We start from the raw sequence: 21,219 nt of genomic DNA on the forward strand, positions 1-21,219 counted from the left end.
ATTGTAGTAAAGTAGTAAAAATTAAGAGTAAAAATTACATCATTCAGCAAAAACAACTAAGAAAATACACCGTCAGTATGTGTCTCAACTATAAAAGTTATTCTTGTTGATGCCTTTTTAGAAACAAAATAGCATAAAGTGTCTTAGAACGATGATGTATGACTCGAAAACAGTTTTAAATGCAAAACAGAAATGCTTCGTGAAATAACGGACATGTTCCGAAAATAACAGTATCGTTGTTTAACTTTACAAACACGTAATTTTATCAATGATCACTTTTAAAATCAGTACAAATTATACAAGAATTTATTTTCAGTTTACACTAAACTATTTTAAATTTTGGTAACTAAGGTTATGAAACATATTTGTATACATTTAAATATAACATGGAACTTAATTTAGTAATATTCTGTGGTCACACGAGTACGATAAATCCATTAACGCGTCCACAACTGGCGTTAATTATGTCTCCACAAAAACCGTTTTGTATATTGACTTTTCCATGAGTTGGCACGTTTTGGTGTAATAGGCTGTTGCCAAATCTAATACTTCCCTTTTGTTTAAAATAGTATTGACATTTTTTTCAACACCATCCCATATATTTAAATATTTTTTCAATTGTTTTAATGTAATACATAATTTAAAATATTTTTTCTAATAACTTTAGCAATTAGTGTATAAACATGTATTTTTATTTTTATTTTAGCTATAGTTATAAAAACTTACTCGCTAATACTGCTGGCTCGTTGTAGATTAAAGTCTTCAAAGACTAATCGCACGCGTTCCCGCCCTTTCGCGAGAAAGTCATAATGACATTGCGTCTTTTGAGGGTACGGCGAAGGGTATAACGGCGAGATCAATTTGCCGCTTCTGCTCTTATCAGATCTGAATACTTGATGACAGGATGACGCTACAATAGATTAACGCATAAATAAAATATTATGTTAGTATTACTTATACACACTTAAAAGGGTTACATACTGGTTGCGCTAACAGCTGGTCCAACAGAAGAATAACCATCCATTGCACTTGGCTTTTTGTTACCTTCAGTTTCTGAAAAGTAATATTTCTGTCCTATGAATGGCCTGTAGGACCTTAAAATCTAAACTGAACTTATTTTCAAGCTGCATAATTATATCTATATCATTACTGGAAATGCTTACTGAACCTGCACTAGAGGCGTCCTTCGCTAGAAACTGGTAACTTGCTTTAAATCCTTGTCCGGGTGTTTTGGAATTTGATGAGAACTGCACTAAAAGCTCTGGTCCCGTTGAAAGGATTTCATATCCTTAATAAATAAAACAAAACTGCTTTCATTTAATTTGTTTTTGTAAACACAAAATACAAACGAAAAAAATATAATTTAATTAATTTGTTTGAGAGCAACAAAGCAAATCCAACTATCAGTATTCAGGTAGTCTATTCGTTACTTTCTTTTAATCACAGTAATATGTTCCACTTTGATATTATGCATTTTAAATCACGTAAACAATTTATTACTGAAAAAATTCATTCTCACCTACAATTTCATTACAAAGCATTGAAATGACTGGTGCTACTGAATTTCTCCCATCAAAAACTTTGATCACATCACCGCGGTTAAGACAACTAAAAAAAAAAATCATCACAAATTTAGACATTTTCAAAGATGCTTCTTAAATGCTATTTAATAAGTAGAATATTGAAATAGAACTACATAAAAAAACATGAAGAGGGTTACGTTAAAATAGAGACATTCAAATTCTTTTATTTCAAAATTCATAAGGTAGACTTCACCTTACATCACCTTTCTGTAGATATAATTCTTCAAAAACTAATTTTATTCTTTCATTTTTTCTGTAAAAAACGAAAAGTTTTTTTATATCTATTAATATGGTTTTTATCGTTTAAACTCTTAAAACTATAAAGTTTACTCATTACCTGGGCCATAATAATGTTAATTGAAAATTAAATATTTTACTTTATTTCATATTCAACATGTCAACTAGTTAAATTCTTTTAAATGAAACTAATATATTTCGGATATACTACGCGATTTTTATTATTTTAAAACTACATAATCCCGACGTTTCGGTTACTTTTCAGCAACCGTGGTCACGGGCAGACGAGATGTGATGAATATTAAGAATATTAGTTGCATTTAAGTGAATAAAACTCGCGAAAGTCTTAGATCTCATTTGTTAAATTCTGTGTATTAACGTTTTATTTACATAATATTATAAAAGAAATCATAGTACATGATAAAATTTTATTCTTAATTCTCAATTATGATATCTCTATTGAAACTTTTGTTATATAGCTTACATTTTATTTCACTTAGTGTGTTTTAATGGAATTTTAAGATTAATATTAAAGTAATGGAACGATTTATTAACATTACTATAGAAAAATGTTAAATTTATACTATTTATAAGTCACTTGTTGCAATCAGAAGTAAATCACAATAAGAAAACAAAGAGTACATATTTCAATCAAAAATATTTTCAATGCAATTAAAAGTTTTAGTAAAAATCACCGCAGTCTTAATTATCGGAAAACCTATGATACTATATATCTAAAGTGTGTTCAATATTAGTTTAAATAAAATAAAATTTACTTTTTTTAACTTTAATTAAAACATTATTTGTTTACCTTGCATTAAAATGATAATTGCACCTAACGCTATTAGGATAACTGGAAGGATATCTTGGACTATATAGTCGTCCATGACTAGGACGCTCTGCTTGCGATGCAAATACATAATCACACTGTGTCCCCGATACTTTAACACCATCCGTCTCAAAGTTACCTTGAAATCATAGTTATTGGATTATTATTTAATTACTTATTCCATAATTGGATAGCTCTAGCTTACATGTAATGTAATTATAATAACTTTAATCTCGACGCAGATAATACAATTATAAATTTAAATTCAGTAAATAACTATAAATAGAATCTATACTAACGTCGATCGATAAACCTGTATGTTCCAATAAAGCCAGAAGCATTGGAAGGTTTCTCTCCACTTTGAAATTCTAATATCATTATTGGTCCATGAGAATATAGCGGCGGTGGTGCTTCAGCACGATTTCCACATAGAATCCTGGACCAGACTGAAAATTCGTTAATACCGGGAGGGCCGGGACCATGTATTTCAACCTCCGAATATACTTTTAGATAGTTTCCATTGCTGCAACTGAAACAACATTACGATTAATATAACATTTGTTAGTTTGGAGTAACGTAGGAGACATAATGTAGCACAAATACGGTGTTTTCCCCTCATACTTATTTAAAGAGAAAAAACGTGGTACTCTTTTCACTCAAAAAGTTAAAAGTGAAGTTTAGTCACATTTATTATAATCAGTGTAATTAAACTTACATTCTTAACTACCTTACTACTTTTACCTATTTGGTATAGCTTTAATTCTATTAACATGTTATTTATTAATAATTTTATTAATATATACTGAAAGTGTATCAGAAGTACAGAAACTTCAGCGAATGAAATCTTCCAAACCTATTCGGTATATAAACTATGTTTTAAAGATGCCCTCATGAAAAATAAGTCACTAAAGCGTAACTCTTCGAGAAGCTTACGATCGTCGTAACTTTGACCCTTCCATTTATATTTCTTCGAAGTCTTTTAGGAACCAAGATTATAACATCATTAAATAAAATCTTAAATGTTATAAAAAATAAATGATGACACTGCTTTTAGCTTATATATTTATGAATATAAATAAATATTTATATAGCTTTATTACTTTTTATATAAACATATATCTGCTGTTAAAAAACAAATACGTACAAAATAACACTTTATTGGTACTCGAAGAACAGGAGCATTTTCGGATATCAGTTAAATTTGCAAAGTTCTTATTTAAAATAAACTGAAACACAAGAGTATTAACGTTCGGAAATGAAAGCAAAATTTCCTCTGGAACAAAAGCTTTTGGTCTTGTTGTATAACTATAATTTGCAACACGAGCTCGCTGCGACACTCCAAACCTGCTGGAATACAACTGCCCTATATTTTTGTTAAATTCAGAAATATATATTGTGATATAAAATTGAATGGTTCTTATTTCTAAGATTTACTAATACTTAATTCGATCAGCCTCATAGAATACGTGTAACTTGTTGAATATCTAATAATGGCAAAAAAAAAAGTAAAATTTACTTATAATAAATTTGTTTTTATAGGTATTACCCTATATATTTTGGACCGACAAACTTACAGTCTTTATCTTATAACTTATAGCTTAAAACCATGGATTGAAACCGCCAGCAAAAAGTACGTTGTTAAGCCTACGACAATTTCATTAAACATACCTATTTTGGTTATCAAGCATTTGTACTTTTTCCCTTATTGATCAGATTAAATTGACTAAACTTGCAAGAATGAAAATTAGAACAGTTGACTTTATCCGAATTCGTAATTGTTATAAATTAATACCTAAACAATAGAAAAATTTTAATGTTGAAATATTGGAATATTTTATTTTAATAGCGATGTGAACTAAATTGGAAAATACGATAGAAGTCCATGCTAAACTGTAAAGCTTTGGTATCAAAAAATCAAATTTTGTCTGAGTGGTCAATTGTGAAGTGATATCAATTTTAAGGCTTGATGTACGCAATACATAGTAGCCGTGCATTTTACACGAAACAGAATATTTGATTGCTGTGTGATGCTGCAAACGTTTTTGATTAGAGAATTGCGAAATATCTTTCTTTTTACTTTTAAACCAAACCTCGACAATTTTTATACAATTTCTTTTCGCTGTCAATAAACATTAACTAAACTGATTGAACTACATTCAACGTATATTTAATAATGAAAATATTTTTAGTAAAATAAATGTATATATATTTTACTTGAAATATTTTCAATATTACTATGGAACAATAAAATATCATATTATGGGACGTTTAATGTTACTATTATATGTCACTACTGTTATATTATATTAACCAATAGGTAAATATTTTTGTAGAAATTCTCGTTTCTTAACAATTAAAGCAGGCACGTGTACAAAGGAACGTTATAATTGAAACCCACACTGGATTCAATAAGGGAAAGAAATCTCCCAGTATGATATTTAATCCGCTTTTTTGTTTCAATTAGAATCGTTGGTGAACGTAATTACGCTGTCATCTATATCTGTCGCTGTATAAAATTTATCGTTTTCATCCTTGTCGCAATCTGTTAAATAAATGCAATTTTTAAACAATATAAATGCATTTTTTTTTTCTTTCATAGTTACATTTCTAAGCAATTAAAAAATAGAATAAATATTGACAAACGAAGTATATTTTACACATATATATGATTTTTAGCCAATATATATAATAATATGATACAAACACTGTACTTATAAACAAAAAAGCAATGATAAACGGTTTCATACATTTAAAGTTTCGCCCTGGCATTAATATTTTACGCTTGATATCGTTTCGTGCTCTACTTTATCGAGATGTCTATATTTACCGCCACGAGCCGTTAGTGTTGGATGTAAATAATATTTTTCAAACTTTTTAACATTTCTATTCTAGTAAAATTTATTTGTTTAAGGAATCCATTTCCTTTCCTTCTTTGTACTTTTATACACTACTGTTTAAAAATATGATTTGTTAGTCATAAGTTGAGTGATGACTTCATTAACTAAATTACTTGCCATTTATTTATTTTTTCTTTTTGCTTGGAAGCAATATTTTAGTACAACATATTCTTTTGGTACATATTTTAAAAATAAACATGATGATAGTTACGTTATACGAATAAAGTACGTCATTAAAGCATTTCTACGGTAACGACATTTTTAAATGAAAAAAAATAAAAATAAAACTACTTTCTTGTCTCTTTAATATTTTAAGTTATCCTATGTAATGGGTCGAACTAAGCATAATAAAAATTTATGAGTAAAATACCCAATATTGCAGATTGCATTTGAAAATAGTGTGTGCAGTGCAAAAACAGTACTAGATCAGAAAAATAATAGTTACGACTTTATAAGAATCCATACGAAATCTATATTTGTATATAACACTTTATTTCTCAACATTGTAAGTGGGCTTAAGTGTCTGGTATGTTTTTGGTTCTTCAGGAATTTCCTGGAATATCTGGTCTTGATTGTCATATTGCTTAAAGTAATCAACGATTTCGCAAGTCTCAAAAATAAAATAAAATTGGACTAGAATAACATAAATTTTATTGTCTTTTTTCTCTTTCAATGTTGCTCTTTTATAAAAGGAAATTTCGATTCAATTGTTTAAATTGACTTGTGTAAGAAATTAATTGCTTAAAAACTGTTTAATTTTAAACTTGTACGATACATATGACGATTATAACGACGATCCAGCCATTCCAACTGAAACAAAAAAAAGGTCTGAACAAATGACACAATGGGCGTTTTGTTGACCAACCACGTGATTGTTTTTGTAATTAAAACGGTGACGCTGTTCTTATCTGAGATAAAATGTAAATTACAATTTTGGTTTTGAATAATTTATTTTCATATCATAAATTTTAAAACAAACGTGAAATTAAATAATCAAATATGAAATGGGGCATTTAATTCAAAATATTTAATTACTTTTAACAAATTAACTGGATATTTTCTAGTGAATAGCGTCAGTGAAAAGTGATATGAACAAATATTAACATTTTGTCAATTTTATGCTTTTGTATTGTTCTTGTAATTTAAGTGCTTTATTTTTATATATATAATATATTTGTTTGATAAAACGTCCTATACTATAATGTTATAAATATAACTAAGAAAGTAGGTTATATTAGATTATATTTCAACTTGTAAGGTAAATGTTATAGAAAACATCTTTGTGGGTTTTTGTTACTTCCACACGATTATCTCCAGGATGTCACCACAATGGTTTGCTGTATAACAAAGGAGCTCTATAAAGTTTTGATCGGCTTTGTTATAATAATATTATTAATAATATAAAAATATAGACGATGTTATTAGTTCCATCTAAAAATATAATCAATAGGGTGTGACTTACAATTTATGTAGAATCAAAATTATATTGACTTCTCTAAAGTAAATTTAATTGATATCAAGTTAATTAATACAAATTGACAACATTATTTGACCTGTCTTTATCTTTATGTACCGATTGGCCTACTTTGAAACTAAATTCAATCATTGTCTGGATTATTCTGATATTGACAGGCACAAAATGACTTATGCAGATTTGATATAATCATTTAAATCTAGACTAAATAATACTTTATAAAAAAGTACTGATTAAATTGACGATGTTTTTTAAATACCAAAATGTATATTGCTAATGAAAGTTTGTATTTAAATGAAACGTATATTTTTCGGATAAACTACGCATGATGCATAGTTACATGTGACTCACATCTCGTCTGCCCGTGATCACGGTTGCTGAAAAGTAACCGAAACGTCGGGAGTATGTAGTTTTTTACAAAAATATTAGTTTCATTTAAATGAGTAAAACTCGCGAAAATCTTAGATCTCATTAAAGTTTGTATTCTTTAAATAAAACGTTTGTTGTATCCTTGAGATGTGTTTTTGTTCGCTACTACGATAAAAATAACCTCAATATTACATGACATAAATGATCAAAATTGACCGTGATGCCCACCTAAACTGTCCAGAGTTATCGATTAGCACCAATACGTACATTAAATTAAAATTATTAAGTAAAAGAGAAAATCGATAAATGCTTACTTTTAATTTTGAAAAAGCCACACAGTTTTTCTTTCACCTGAACGATGTACGGATGAAAACAATGCTGCTTCTAGACAGTGACAAACGACGTGAAATAAATGATTTTACCTTACCTTTCTAACATTTCACTACTTACCTAAAAAGTAAAAACCAATTGTTCCTACTTTTATTTGATTACATCTTTGACATATAAAGACGAAAGTAAATCAATAAAATGGTATGGTTAAGAGATTTAAAAAAATAAAAATAATGTTGATTTACATATGTGAATATATAGTGTGAAACCTGTAGCTTATATTCAATTTGAATTACATTATTCCGATAAAAGTTATTTCCAAATCGTTAACGGCTAGTTGCCCTGGAAATTATGAAAGGTGAATAATTAAACTGTGGTTAAACGAACCGATTAATATAATTGACAATTACCTAATTAACCAAAATTGAAACTGTTAATTCTGACTGGATTATAAATATTTAATTTGAATTTAATATAAGTATCATTAGGTTTTAAGAGGTGCAATTAAAAATAAATGTTTAATTTTTTTATTTTTTATTATAGATAATATTTTAATAGGACCTTGAATAATTTGTCGGTTTAATTGTTACAAAATTAAAACTTCATTTATTATGAAAGGAACAAAACTTTTTATTCAAAACTTTATTCAATTCTTCTTTGTGGTTGTATATGAATTCCGAAAACGACATATCTTTTAAGGCTATTCAAAAATTGATACATTTTTAGGTTCGTTCTAAGAATGAAAATGCTGGGCACCTGCGTCATCTGCCATAGGGAGGGGTAGGTGAAAATTGAAAGGGGCTATGTCAAATAGGTAGCCTTAGATAGAAAGTCCTTTAAAGTGATGCTAAGTAAGATTTTGTAACATTATTTTAGTAAATCACGCTGTCTTGTCTCTTCATCGAGCACCCCGTCCAATTCAACAATAAAACCAATATTCCCGTAAATACACTTTGGTTTATACAAAAGTAGACATTTTAAAAAATTATTAAAAAATACTTTGTTTACACTAAAATCAACCATTACATACTGAAATTATAGGTCAGAGAGAGTACTTACTTGATTGTGAGTGATCATTCGAAATTTCAACCAAAAAGTAATATTATTTCCATCTTTAACGAAACAGACAGAACTTATTCAAGGTCCTAACTTATACTTCTGTATCATTATTATAAACATATAATATTACCAATCGGATTCTTCTTTTAAATAAAATAATATACAATTTTAAATTGTGATGCGTAATTCAATATCTCTTAAATAAAACTGTTTCAAACATCACTAAAATCTTGATGTTCACAATTATATAAAGTTTTCACCATAATAGATTGTCGGAGGACTTTTTCCTCTGTATATTTTATATTTCAGATTGCTTTAATAAAACCTTTCATATTCCATTTGTTCTTTCCTTTGATAGGAACAATGTCTTACAATCTCAAAGGCTTCAAACTGTCATCGCATGCGTGTTTAAAACGTAAATCACGTAGAAGAGAGCTTTTATAGTAGACTGAAGTTTATTGCTCACAATAGCTCCACCATTTATATCGACTGCTTTATGGCTACAAATGTGACAAAATTGTAAACGAAGTAAACCTTTGAGTACCACTCGGCGGGTTATTTCCATGTTGATGGTTATACGTTTATATATTTTATTTGTTATTTTGTATCAGTGAAAATGCTGTTAGATCTCATATATCACTTTCAATTTCTTGGTTTACGCTGGTTACTTAGTTTGAATTTAGAAGAAGATAATAAAAAAACAATTAAGAATTAAAGTTCCTAAAATTATTAATTTTTGTTTCTAGCAACAAATTCCCACATAATACTCAACTGCTTGAACTTATAATGTAAAGTAAATTATGATTTTAATAAATTAAAATGTATTACTTACTCCATGTGTTCCTTGTAAATGTCAAAGTCCGTGAAGACAAGTTCAACAATCTGGTGAGCTTCAGCAAGAAACGTGTAAAGTAAACATGCGTTCTGAGGGTAAGGACGAGGGTAGTCTGGACTGCTGAAAGTTCCCCTTTCTTTGCCGTGAGTGGACGTAAAATGTACGCAGGTGCAGCCTGAAATAAATCATGTATTATTTAATATTTTTTATTATAATAACATAATATCTTATGAAACCCGTAACATTTAATGAAATGTAAATTAATATCGAATAACATATATATATGATTCTAGAAATTTACAGAAACTTTGTTCATGAAAGCATGAAATTGGTATTAAGTATAACTAAATATTTATTGCACAATGAGTACTCTTATATATATACAAACAAAATAATTACTGCATTATTATAATTCAACCTACAATACTAATGTTTATTTCCAACCGTAAAAATTTAACAAAAGCTGTAACAACACGCATAATGACGCAATTGAAAAACGACAATCAAATACAACTGGAGCAAATGTAAAACATAATAGCCGTCATAATAATAAGTAATAACGTTAACACTTCCAACAAATAAAATGTAAAAAGGAAAGGCCTTGCAGCATAACGGCGCTTTGTCGTGATGAATATTTTATGTTAAAATCTTTTGCGACTATGTCAGTTCTTCATGTAATTTTGTGAAAATGAGAATTCAGACCTGGATAACAACCAAATTAGCGAATAATCTTCACAAATGAGATGATATTTGCTATCAAAGGTTTTTTTTGGAAATCTCCATTCGGTGTTTAATAATCAGGAAGATCGTCAAAGATTCTCTTCAATCCATTTTATAAGCAACTATATAATCAACATAGTTCCTAATAATATTTATTCATTAGAGCTACATTTAAAAGTTAAGAAAATTACACAACTATTTTGTTTTTAAATTATTAATTGAGATATAATTAATGATTGGCATTAAAAAAAATTATTCAAAAACATATTATAATAAAAAATAAGTACATTGATTATAATTTATTTAAAATAGTGTATTAGAAATGTTAAATCTAATTTAATTGATATATTTCGCTTACACTTTTTATTGCTACTGGTTTAAATATTTATAGCATTTAAAATGAATTACTATTCATCAATCATTCCAGTTCGAACGATTTGTTAAAAACAATCACGGTTGGAGGAGTAATATCCTTGAAATATTTCGGCGCTTATCTCTTACAATTTCCATCCATTGTTCCGTACAAATTAATAATGGAAGGGAAATCTTGAGGAACGACAGTATGAATATCAGAGTTATTATATTATATTATATATAATAATGATATTTAAAAGTATTTTTTTACCCAACTACCCCTTATGTTAAAAAAAATTGTTTTCAATAAAAGATCTCAACTAAACAATATTGCACTGTTCTAAGACAAGATGTTTACTTACTCGGATTTATTGCGTGGCCCTCATCAACCGTGTGAAGCGATAAGTGGACTAACAGCATCAGGGCTGTTGATGTCTGAAATGAAAATGGATTAGAAAATATTTTGCATATGAAGTCTTATCGAGCTACGTTAGAATTTTTTATATCTAGTATTTTAAATTTATTATGAAACGTTATATTAAATAAATGTTATATATGATAAAAATATATTTATTTAAGAAGTAAGATCTTCAAAATACGTATAAGGTTATTATGATCGTAAGGCTTTCGATTTATAAGGCTAATCTGTAATCCGTCTTAAATTAAATTAAATAAAGAGACCCGTTAACGTTTCCACTTTTATTGCAGGGAATAAGGATTAGAAGGTAATCCAATAAGTACGTTCATGGCACTCTAATTGGGTTAGGTGTTTGATGCGACTTTAAAGGTATTCTTTTTACAGGATTAAAAACCGTAATAATAATATGATGACATACTCGTGAAGTAGGAAAATTGAACGATATTAAATTTATTCCGAAAGGTACATATGTTCTTCTAAGTTTTGGAAGCACAACATTATATTTAAACTTAAAACACATCGTTTTAGATAAATGGATACTGTATTAAAGTGTAATAAATTTTACAGAGTCGTGTTAGGGGTAGCAAACGCCTCGTTTTATTCCCCTTTAGATTCTTGAAATACGTTAATTACAAAGAAAGCTTTTAAATGTAATAGTTCTCATCAAACCGTTATGTACTAACTGGGGCTTTTATTTTTTATGAATCCTATTTAAATTATAGCTATAAGCAAACTCTTTTTGTGAAATGGGAACAGAGATAATGTTTGACAACCGGTACCTTTAAAATTTTCAGACCTGATTAATAGTGAACATATGTGAACAACATGCAACATGTAATCTAAGCCTACTTAAAATATACAATATACATTTATAGGCCACATTAGAAACAGTTTGTGGGCCATGCTTGTTTAAGTACTACAAAGCCATTTGTTAGGGTCTAAGACACTACTTAAGTTGCATGTTGTTACAGCTTTTATCGTCTTAGTACGTTCAGTGTTTCAAGTTTAATGTATTGTAGTAAAAAGGAAACCATAACAATTAAGTAAAAAATTATAAAGTTCTTATTACAACACAATATTAATGACTAAACTTCAACCGTAAGAAAAAACCAATAAAATTTTTATTAACCCTACACCGCTTTGACATCTGACGAACACCTAATTGCAAATGAAGTCAATAGAAATTTCCCGTTGACCAACCTTAAACACAAAAAAGCCTTTGATAAGGGTGACAAAGATAAACTCGAGGTGAACCTGCTATTGATTTTCAAATTCGATGTCATTCAATAAATAAGATCAGGTTCTTTGTACTTTTATGGAATGTTTTATTCAAAAATAAAGCTTCTAAAATATTAAAACTGTTTTATATTTAAAGCTTCAATGGTAATAGTACTTATTGTATAAAATAATTTACTACTTAACAATAAATTCACACTCCTTAATAAAGTTAAAAGATTGTCTTCGTCTTCTACGAACAGATAATATATAGTGACATGAACAGAGGCTAAATAAGGAAACTCAAACAAAAACCTTTCTCTTTGAACTCTAAGACTAACTTCGGACCACTGAAGACGTTTAACAATAATTATGGAGTGCAAGTTATTAGACAATGTCCTTTCTTAGTAGTTAAATGATAGTAAAACTGCTTCAATTTTAGACATCTTGTTAGAAAACCAAGAAAGCATAATTAATTAAAAATAAAATTGCAAATATTGGTAAAAGTAAATTATCATATTCTAAGCATCTAATAATATGTTGAAACTTCAAAGGCATTGGAAACATTAAAGGATTATTAAAATAGTTTTTTTTGATTATATACAAATGTATGTATGTTACCTTTTACGGTGTCTGGAAGTGTTTATTGAGAACTGTAAGAGTACTTAAGGTACTTCAGCGTGATGTAGAGGCCTGCAGAAATATTAATAAAATACTAAATGTCGAAACCATTTAAATATTATTCAAGAGAGATCAATTCTAATTTACTCGGTCGGATGGCAATACACCTTAAAAGTCGTTGAGGTGAAAAGTCAAACTAATCAATTAAATTATAAAATTTATTTCATGTAACCCATAATATTAAGTTTTTCTTAGTTATTGATTAGGCAACGTATAAAATACTTTGCTACTTTAACAGATTTAATTTTTTGGTAATCTGTAAAGTCTTCCTTTTTAATTGTTTGAAGCTATTTTTAAAGATGCTTTTATAAAATAATGGTTTTATAAATAATAAGTTCGAATAAAACTAATATTTTCGGATACTACGCGTTTTTTATTATTTTGAACTACTTGCTCTCGACGTTTTGGTTACTTTACAGCAAACGAGATGAATATGTCTAATAAAAATAAGTTCCTAGGTTACAGTGTTTTTTGCGATAACATTAAAGAAAAGATTCCGTATGACTTATTATATTTACATTTAGCTTTTGTAATAATAGCACTTTAAAATTTAAATTGTATTCCAAAAATATGAAAGTTCATGACTACATTTTATTAAAATCTCATAACAATTTGTTACAATAAAAAAAGAACGATATCATGCCATTATAAAAATCTTAAATTTCAAAATCGAATAATAGAATTATTTATAAACTTCTATCATGTAATGATATATCATATCTAATTTAATCAAACCGTATCCGGTAGACAAAACCCTGCGATTTACTGAACATAGGCAGTCATTGTCTTAACTCATGTGTCAAGGCTGATACAAATGAGCATTATGACTCAATGAGGTGATTTTGATATTATGTACGCTACGTTTGTATAATTATAAATTACATAACAACCATGTAATGATAATCCTTGTAGTGATAATAATTTGAAAAAACATATGATAAATATATACAGTCCATTTCAGGTACAACTAAACTAACTTCAGAAAAATATAATAACTCTGATAGACTATATTTTATAAAATAATTTAAAACACTATTTCCCGAGAAGATGAAAAGGCGATATACAAAATAAAGGTGAGTTGGTATGAATCAAATCGATGAAAAACAACGACAAAATTTTAGAAGACCGAAGCAATTTCTTATGAAAAGTGCAAAGACAAACTGATATTAAATAGGTAGATGAAACATCTTTCAATCTTAAAACAATTGAATAAAATAAGTATCAAACAAATTGTTGTAAACTCCCCGCAGCCATGTATCCTTAGCAAGTTTAAGATATTACATATAATGTAAAAGTTAAGTTAACGTTTTTTTCTGTATCAATTTTAGTCAATTCTGGCCAAAGAATTTTGAGCGCTCAAATGGTCGTTTTAATAAAAAATATTAGGAGATTTCTTATTTCTACACTGACTTGGGCCGCAACTTTTTACGTATTTCTATGGTATTTGGAATAAGCCAGCTAGCTTATTGAAGAATCGATTGACATGAGAGAAAAAAATTGAGATATTCAAAACAACAAATTTAATTATATTTACTAACGTAACCTAGTAGTTCTAAACAACTAAGAAATTTTGTTTTTGAAATGTATCATACCACGCGTCTTCCTATTTAAATACTGCCCCAATACACTTATTCTCTTATATAATATTGGGAAGATCAATGTATAAAAAAACAATAAGATGTTTAAGTACTTTATAAAAAAATATATTTTTAGATATGTTTATAACTTTATTTCTATCTACTAGTAGATTCGATGAAATCAATATTAACAAAATATAACACCTCACCCACTTTTAACTAACGAAAGTATCTTTGATATAAATTCACATTCCTTAACTTCTAGTTTAAAAAATATTAATATTAAAATAACGCATACAAGGTTTTGTAGTCTTTAGGTTTTTGAATTCATTGAACATACCATAACCTTTACTGGCACAAGTTTTAAATCTCTATTTAAATATAGTTATATTCACAACTAACCCTATTTAACTAAACTTAAATTTACCAATTTTCACTGTCATAGCTATATTTCAAAGCTAATGAAATCTCCACTTTGTATTAACTCAGACAGTCTATGACTTGATGTTTTCCCTCCAATCAAAGTATAGTAATTAAATGGCATTATAATTATTTATATTTATGCTATGATTATAAAATACTTATCATTTTACCGATGATATAAAAATTTGTTGTATGTATAACATAATAAGCTTACGATTTCAGGGCCTTCTTTTATAGTTAAAAAAAGCAGTCCAATTGAGTCATGAAACTAGAAAATATAAAAGACTATAGATTTTAGGTAAGAAAGACAAAAAAGAAGAAAAGAAAAAATACCTAAAGTTATCTCAAATTATTTGTATCTCTATCTCAAACAAGTTAATTAAAATATATATATATATATATATTTTAACACTAAAAAATATTCTGATAAGAAACACATCTAAATTACGAATTTCACAATAGCCTATAGTCCTAGCGTTAATGCTGGTCTGCTCTTAAGGTTTTTGATCGATAGCACCGACGAGGTAAACACGTGTCAATCCATTTCATTCTGCCGGAGACCACAACGATTTTTATACGATTTATTTTGGCAGTTTATTTCTAACGCATGCTATAGCCTTGTTATCTCCATAATACTAATTGCTATGATTTAAAAGATATCATAATTAATAAAAAAGATATGATTGTAAAATAGACAAACAATTCCTAATATAAATTGAAATTCCAGAAAAAATTATCATAAACATATTTTAAGTTTTGCAAAAGTGATAAAAATATTGTTCGGTAAATGTGTGGTGATAACTTTTCGGAACACCGTAGTTCTTACTTGAATCTAAAAGTCAGAAAATTTTTGGCCGAAAGCCAGAATTAGTTTTACTTGAAACTATTCACTTGATTTAGGGATTTTGGGACAATTTATAAGTAGTTTAAACTATTTTTATGAGATAAATAGAAAGATAACTCTCTTGGGCCTTGAAATAATAATTTTATTTTCGAATGTCGAAACGAGTTTCAATAATTATATTATTTACTTGATGATATGATTCGCAAATAGAGATAACTTTAAAGTTACAAAATTATTAATTTAGAAGTTTGACATATTTATGGCGTAATGCTAACATAAGAAGAAGATGCTTACATTCAGCCTATCTAAAATTATCCTCTAAAATTACTATAACTAGTTATTTTTATTGTAAAACATTCAAAGTCGTAATTTAAATTTAATAAATATTAAAGCTTACTTAAACTTAAAATACAAATTTCACATCTCGGTTTATAAATTTTATTTTCTATAGTAAAATGTAGATTTTTGAATTCATGAAATATTTTGACATATGTAGTTGGCCACTGATAGATTTGATAAAATCGTTAATAAATTAAAAATTTCTGACAAGAAAATTCAAAGTTTGCCAGTTTCATTAAAAAAAAAAATTACTATATATATGTATTAATTAATGATTTTTTTTAATAAAAAAAATGCTGCATAAACACACTATATAACATTGTACAATGTCACGAACACGGTTCTTCAAAGTATAATTATCCCATATTTTTTATGAAAATTGTCCTTTCTTAGTTTTAACATCCTAGAAGATACCTATATAATATGTATATATTTAATCCACAAAATTCATTAAGTTTGGAGAACATAATCTTTATAAACTGACTAGAGGTATCAAGTAGTTTACGATAACTGTAGATACAGTTAATAACTGCTTAGCATAAAGAAATCGTAGGCGGTAGATGATAAATAACAGTACCAACTGATAGACATACACATCTCGTCTGCTCGTGATCACGGTTGCTGAAAAGTGACCGAAACTTCGGAATTATGTAGTTTTAAAAAATAATCAAATCGCGTAGAAAACCAGAAAAATATTAGTTTTATTTAAATGAAGACTCGCGAAAGTTTCAGATCTCATTAACTGCTTAGCATGTCGTGAAGATAAGTAGAAACATCTAGTCAATTTCAAAAATTTGCAAAAAAATATCAAATTTTAATACCTACCATTCCGTCATCCCTTTTTTACCATTCAGCAACTAGACACACGGTAGTTATTTATTTCTTTTTATAAAATTTCTTCCTCAGGCGCACAGCAGAGGATTGTAACAGTTTGCCAGAATCTGCATTATCTTTCAAGTATTCAAGGCGATAATAAATAGATTTTTACTAAGCGAGTGCCTTTATCAACTAAAGCTTTATTTCTTATTACCATCACGTGAAAAGATAGCTAGTACAGTGTGTATAAAATAAACTATAACTACAAACTTTCATACTTAAAATATAAATTTTATAGGAAATAAAATTATATTTCGTATAAAAGATATAGAGATAAATTAAACAATGTTTTCATGTTAAACGTGGCAAACGAACACAAGCCCTACGTGACGGGAGGTAGTCATCTTCACCCATGCACATCTGCAACATGCGTCGCCAGCCTTGAGATGAAGGGAAGGAAGGAGACTTATGGCCCAATAACCATCCTGTCAAAGAGCATTGCCCTTGATTGAACTGAGTTGCGCGTTGTGTGTGCTACTGGCTCGGGGTACGAAAGGCCCGGATCCCACCCGCAGCTGCAGGTTCTCCCTAGACCCAATGTCAATTGAACACGCTCAACACTCCAAAACAGAATTAAGCTGATGCAGGACAGAAGGAATTATATATATCCCGAGGGAAGAAGGGTGGAAAATAGGAAAGGGAAACTAGGACTACTTCACGCTGATCTTCTGCGAGTAGGTGGTATTTCCCCAGTCGAACCAATCCATGTCCGAGCTATAGTTATTTGACCACAGTTAGGCCTAAGACCTGAGAAAGCATTAAGTAATTATATCAGTATTTCCTTTACTTGTGGAATTTTATACCTTTTCAATAATAGAGGAATAAAAAAAAATTAAATATATATGCAGTATTTTGTTTCTAGTATGGATGCACTTAAATATAATTACATTATATGGACGCTCATTTTACATAAATGTACTGCACAAAGCAATTGACTTCATATAAAATTAATGAAGTTAATTATTTCAATAAGGTTATCCAATTAATATGCACTTAGCATTATTTGTAACGTAGAAATATTTTTTTTGATCACATATTGCTATTAAATATAATTTTTTGGAAAAAAATTGTCATATTGTTGATTTAATAACACGTATAAAAGTTTTGTTTTTTCCCATTTTAAATGACAACCACAGCAAATAGTAGTAAACAGCAAGGTTATTTATACGTCTTAAAATATGTGGTTTAGAACATTGCTGTTCTGAAAAAAAAAGAAAGGAATAATTCAAAATCAATCCAGATTTTTGTAAACTTTGTGCAACATTTACTAATTTTATTATACTTTTTTATAGGGAAAACATTTTTTTTTTTCATTTCACATCCTGTACGAATGTGAAAAAAGATACGCTGATATATTTATGACACTAAATGTATTTAGAGTACATGCATGATATCAAATCCTACTTCTTAAGAAGAAAAGTATGGAGGAATAAAACTTAACGACATCAGTATTTTATTATCTCTATGAACATCATCTAAAATATAAGGCTGATAGAACTCATAAGAAGATCTCATCACAACAGAATCTTTTGGTTTATAGCTCATCTGAATTTTTGCATCGTCGACTTTTCGAATTTAACTACGTGGATGTAGGTAGTCTTTATTTTTGGATCATGATTAAAAGCTCTGGTGACTGATTCCATTCCTCTGTTAAAAGCAAACTAAAAATTTTACACTATGTAAGATGGTGTTTTTTATTTCCATGGAGTACAAAGAGAAAAGGTTAGCAGCTTCTTTTGCTGTAATGATTTTGACGAATAGTTTAAAATTGGATACTTTCAACAAAAAAATTACTTTACAATTAATTTTAGGGGGGAAATCTTGAACACCATATGTAGAATAGGCTCATTCATAAAAGGTCAGTTTTAATTGTAGAAGCAATAGTTCATTATATACGAGTGAACTTTTGCTACTTTGGCTTGAGATTATAAGAAAAAAATTCTAGGTGAAATTATTTTTCAAATAGCCTTGTAGCAAAGTGGCAGATATATTGTATTTCGGTTTGACAATTTTGTCCTTGAAGCATATTGAACGAGCGCTTTAAGACTCGAGCACTAATTGCGTTTGATATTAACGATTAGTTAATCGTTATTCTAGATATCATTGTCACGTAGGATCGTAACTCCTGTGCTTGGGTACTGCTGTGATAAAAAATCTGTAGACTTAAATTGTTATTACATACTTATATGTGATCTTTATTGTTTGCTTTGTCAGATTGCCACCCTGTCTTTGTAATTCAACTACCAAGATTATTTTTAATGAGAATATTTGACGCAATTACTCAAAAGTATAAAAGTGAAAGTCTGGTCAATCGGACAATTAGTTTGATTGACTAGTATCAATTATTAATGACATTAGAATCCGGCTTAGGCATCTATCAGCTTCTGTCAAATATTTCAACATTTTCTTACCACAAAAGTCAATAACTCCACAAATATCATACGTTTTTTTGTTACAATACGAGTATAAAGTATAGTGAAGTTTAAAATATAAATCAGAACTATACTAAAACTAAAGTATAACTAAGAACAGCACATTAAGATAACTATCAAATATCATCTCTCACTTAGAACTTCAATACTAAGTTTTGTCTAAGAAGTCATTCATCAGAAGGAACGCTCGATGAACGACTGAACAGTTTAAACATGGAAATGAAATAAAATATACTAAATACCTATTTAAATATAGTTTTAAAAGATATTTATTAAATAAAAGGTAGCCTCAAACATTGAGCAGTATATATCTTGAGCAATATATATATATATATATATCTTCAAAACTATGATACAATAGAATTGAAATCAACAAATATACATTTAATGTTTAAAATTATTATTAGTTTTGTATATATTTTTAGTTTGTTATTAATTTAACCGGAACTCTTCGGGGTTTTATTAATTAGTTACAAAAACAATATGTGATTAAAAGTTCCTAACTGAGATTGGATTTAATCTTTTGGCTCTAGAAGAATTTATATTCAAACAAAAGTAAAAAATATAGACTGTAACATTAGTAAAACATTGTCTCATCTTATGTGTCAAGGCTGCAAAATATAACAATGTTCCTTTAATTAAAAATTTATTAAAAAAGATCTGTGTTCATGAATAGAGTGAATAATAATTAATTGACATTTAAATTGCTTGTATTAAATATACGAATATTATGTTAATATTATTTAGGTTTTTAATAAAATTCCACTTTTTACCACGAAATACTCTTAGTATTTTTGGCAAAAAAATTATAAACAGTGTTTGAGATGAAAATGTCATCAAAATCTTTCATCAGCTTTTTCTATGGTTCTCTGTTAAATGGTAAAAAATGTGTTTAAAATATTGGTTCGGTAATAAGCAATTATTGATACGATAATGATAATAGTTAATAAATTAAATATATAAAACAAAGTTAACGTTAAGTTGTTGGTCTAAAGTTGATAAAAAGAAGAACCATTTTAGGGAAACTATGATATATTATATTTTTTGCCTCAAAAAATACTATTGTCTTTGGATAACAATTTTGAAGTAAGGTAAATAATTAATTTTAGATTTAAAATTTGGTAATAAACTACAATATAACTAATAGAAGTTTGAAACCACAATAAAATCTCAGGAAAACTTAATATTAAAGCAAAATTTTCTGTAGAAGGAGAAACTTTATAAAATTTTGTTTATTACACTAAGATATAAGAAAAAAGTGAATAACAGACAAAACAAATTGTTATGATTAAATCGATTGCAAGTGTATTAAATACTTCCGTATATAAAATCCATAACACCGAAAATTTACCACGTGCATGTTTTAAGTTTAACAAAAGGTGACAAAAATATTATTCTAGCTAAGGTACAGTGACAACTTTGCGGAGCACTGTAATATTCACACTTTACTATAGAAGTCAGAAAACATTTGGCAGTAAGCCAGAATCAGTATTACTTCAAACCATTCACTTGATTTAGAGTATTGTGGGACATTTTATAACTTGTTATTTGCTTTGCTTTATCAGATAATTAAACAGACAAGTCGTCTTAGTCCGCAAATTAATAATTTAGAAATTTGGAGACTAATAAACTTCGAAAACAACTTTAATAAAAAAACGAAAATAAAATAGTTTCAAAACGATTAATAAATATACAATAACAACTATAAATTATATATATTGTATTCA

General features: G+C 28.0%; 1 protein-coding gene across 1 annotated transcript in view; it reads right to left on the reverse strand.

Moving 5' to 3' along the window:
• Positions 1–21,219, reverse strand: part of LOC116769035 (suppressor of lurcher protein 1-like) — a 32,725-nt gene that overhangs the window by 2,999 nt on the left and 8,507 nt on the right. Inside the window, exons 3-11 of the mRNA XM_032660014.2 lie at positions 11,050–11,122; positions 9,611–9,788; positions 2,949–3,178; positions 2,632–2,788; positions 1,777–1,836; positions 1,520–1,608; positions 1,169–1,288; positions 982–1,053; positions 727–910 (exon numbers count right to left, since the gene is read on the reverse strand). Of these exons, the coding sequence (XP_032515905.1) occupies positions 727–910; positions 982–1,053; positions 1,169–1,288; positions 1,520–1,608; positions 1,777–1,836; positions 2,632–2,788; positions 2,949–3,178; positions 9,611–9,788; positions 11,050–11,122 (1,163 nt within the window). The remainder of the gene's footprint in view (positions 1–726; positions 911–981; positions 1,054–1,168; positions 1,289–1,519; positions 1,609–1,776; positions 1,837–2,631; positions 2,789–2,948; positions 3,179–9,610; positions 9,789–11,049; positions 11,123–21,219) is intronic.

The sequence above is a fragment of the Danaus plexippus genome, chromosome 5 (assembly GCF_018135715.1).
Source record: "Danaus plexippus chromosome 5, MEX_DaPlex, whole genome shotgun sequence".
In the NCBI taxonomy this organism is placed as follows: domain Eukaryota; kingdom Metazoa; phylum Arthropoda; class Insecta; order Lepidoptera; family Nymphalidae; genus Danaus; species Danaus plexippus.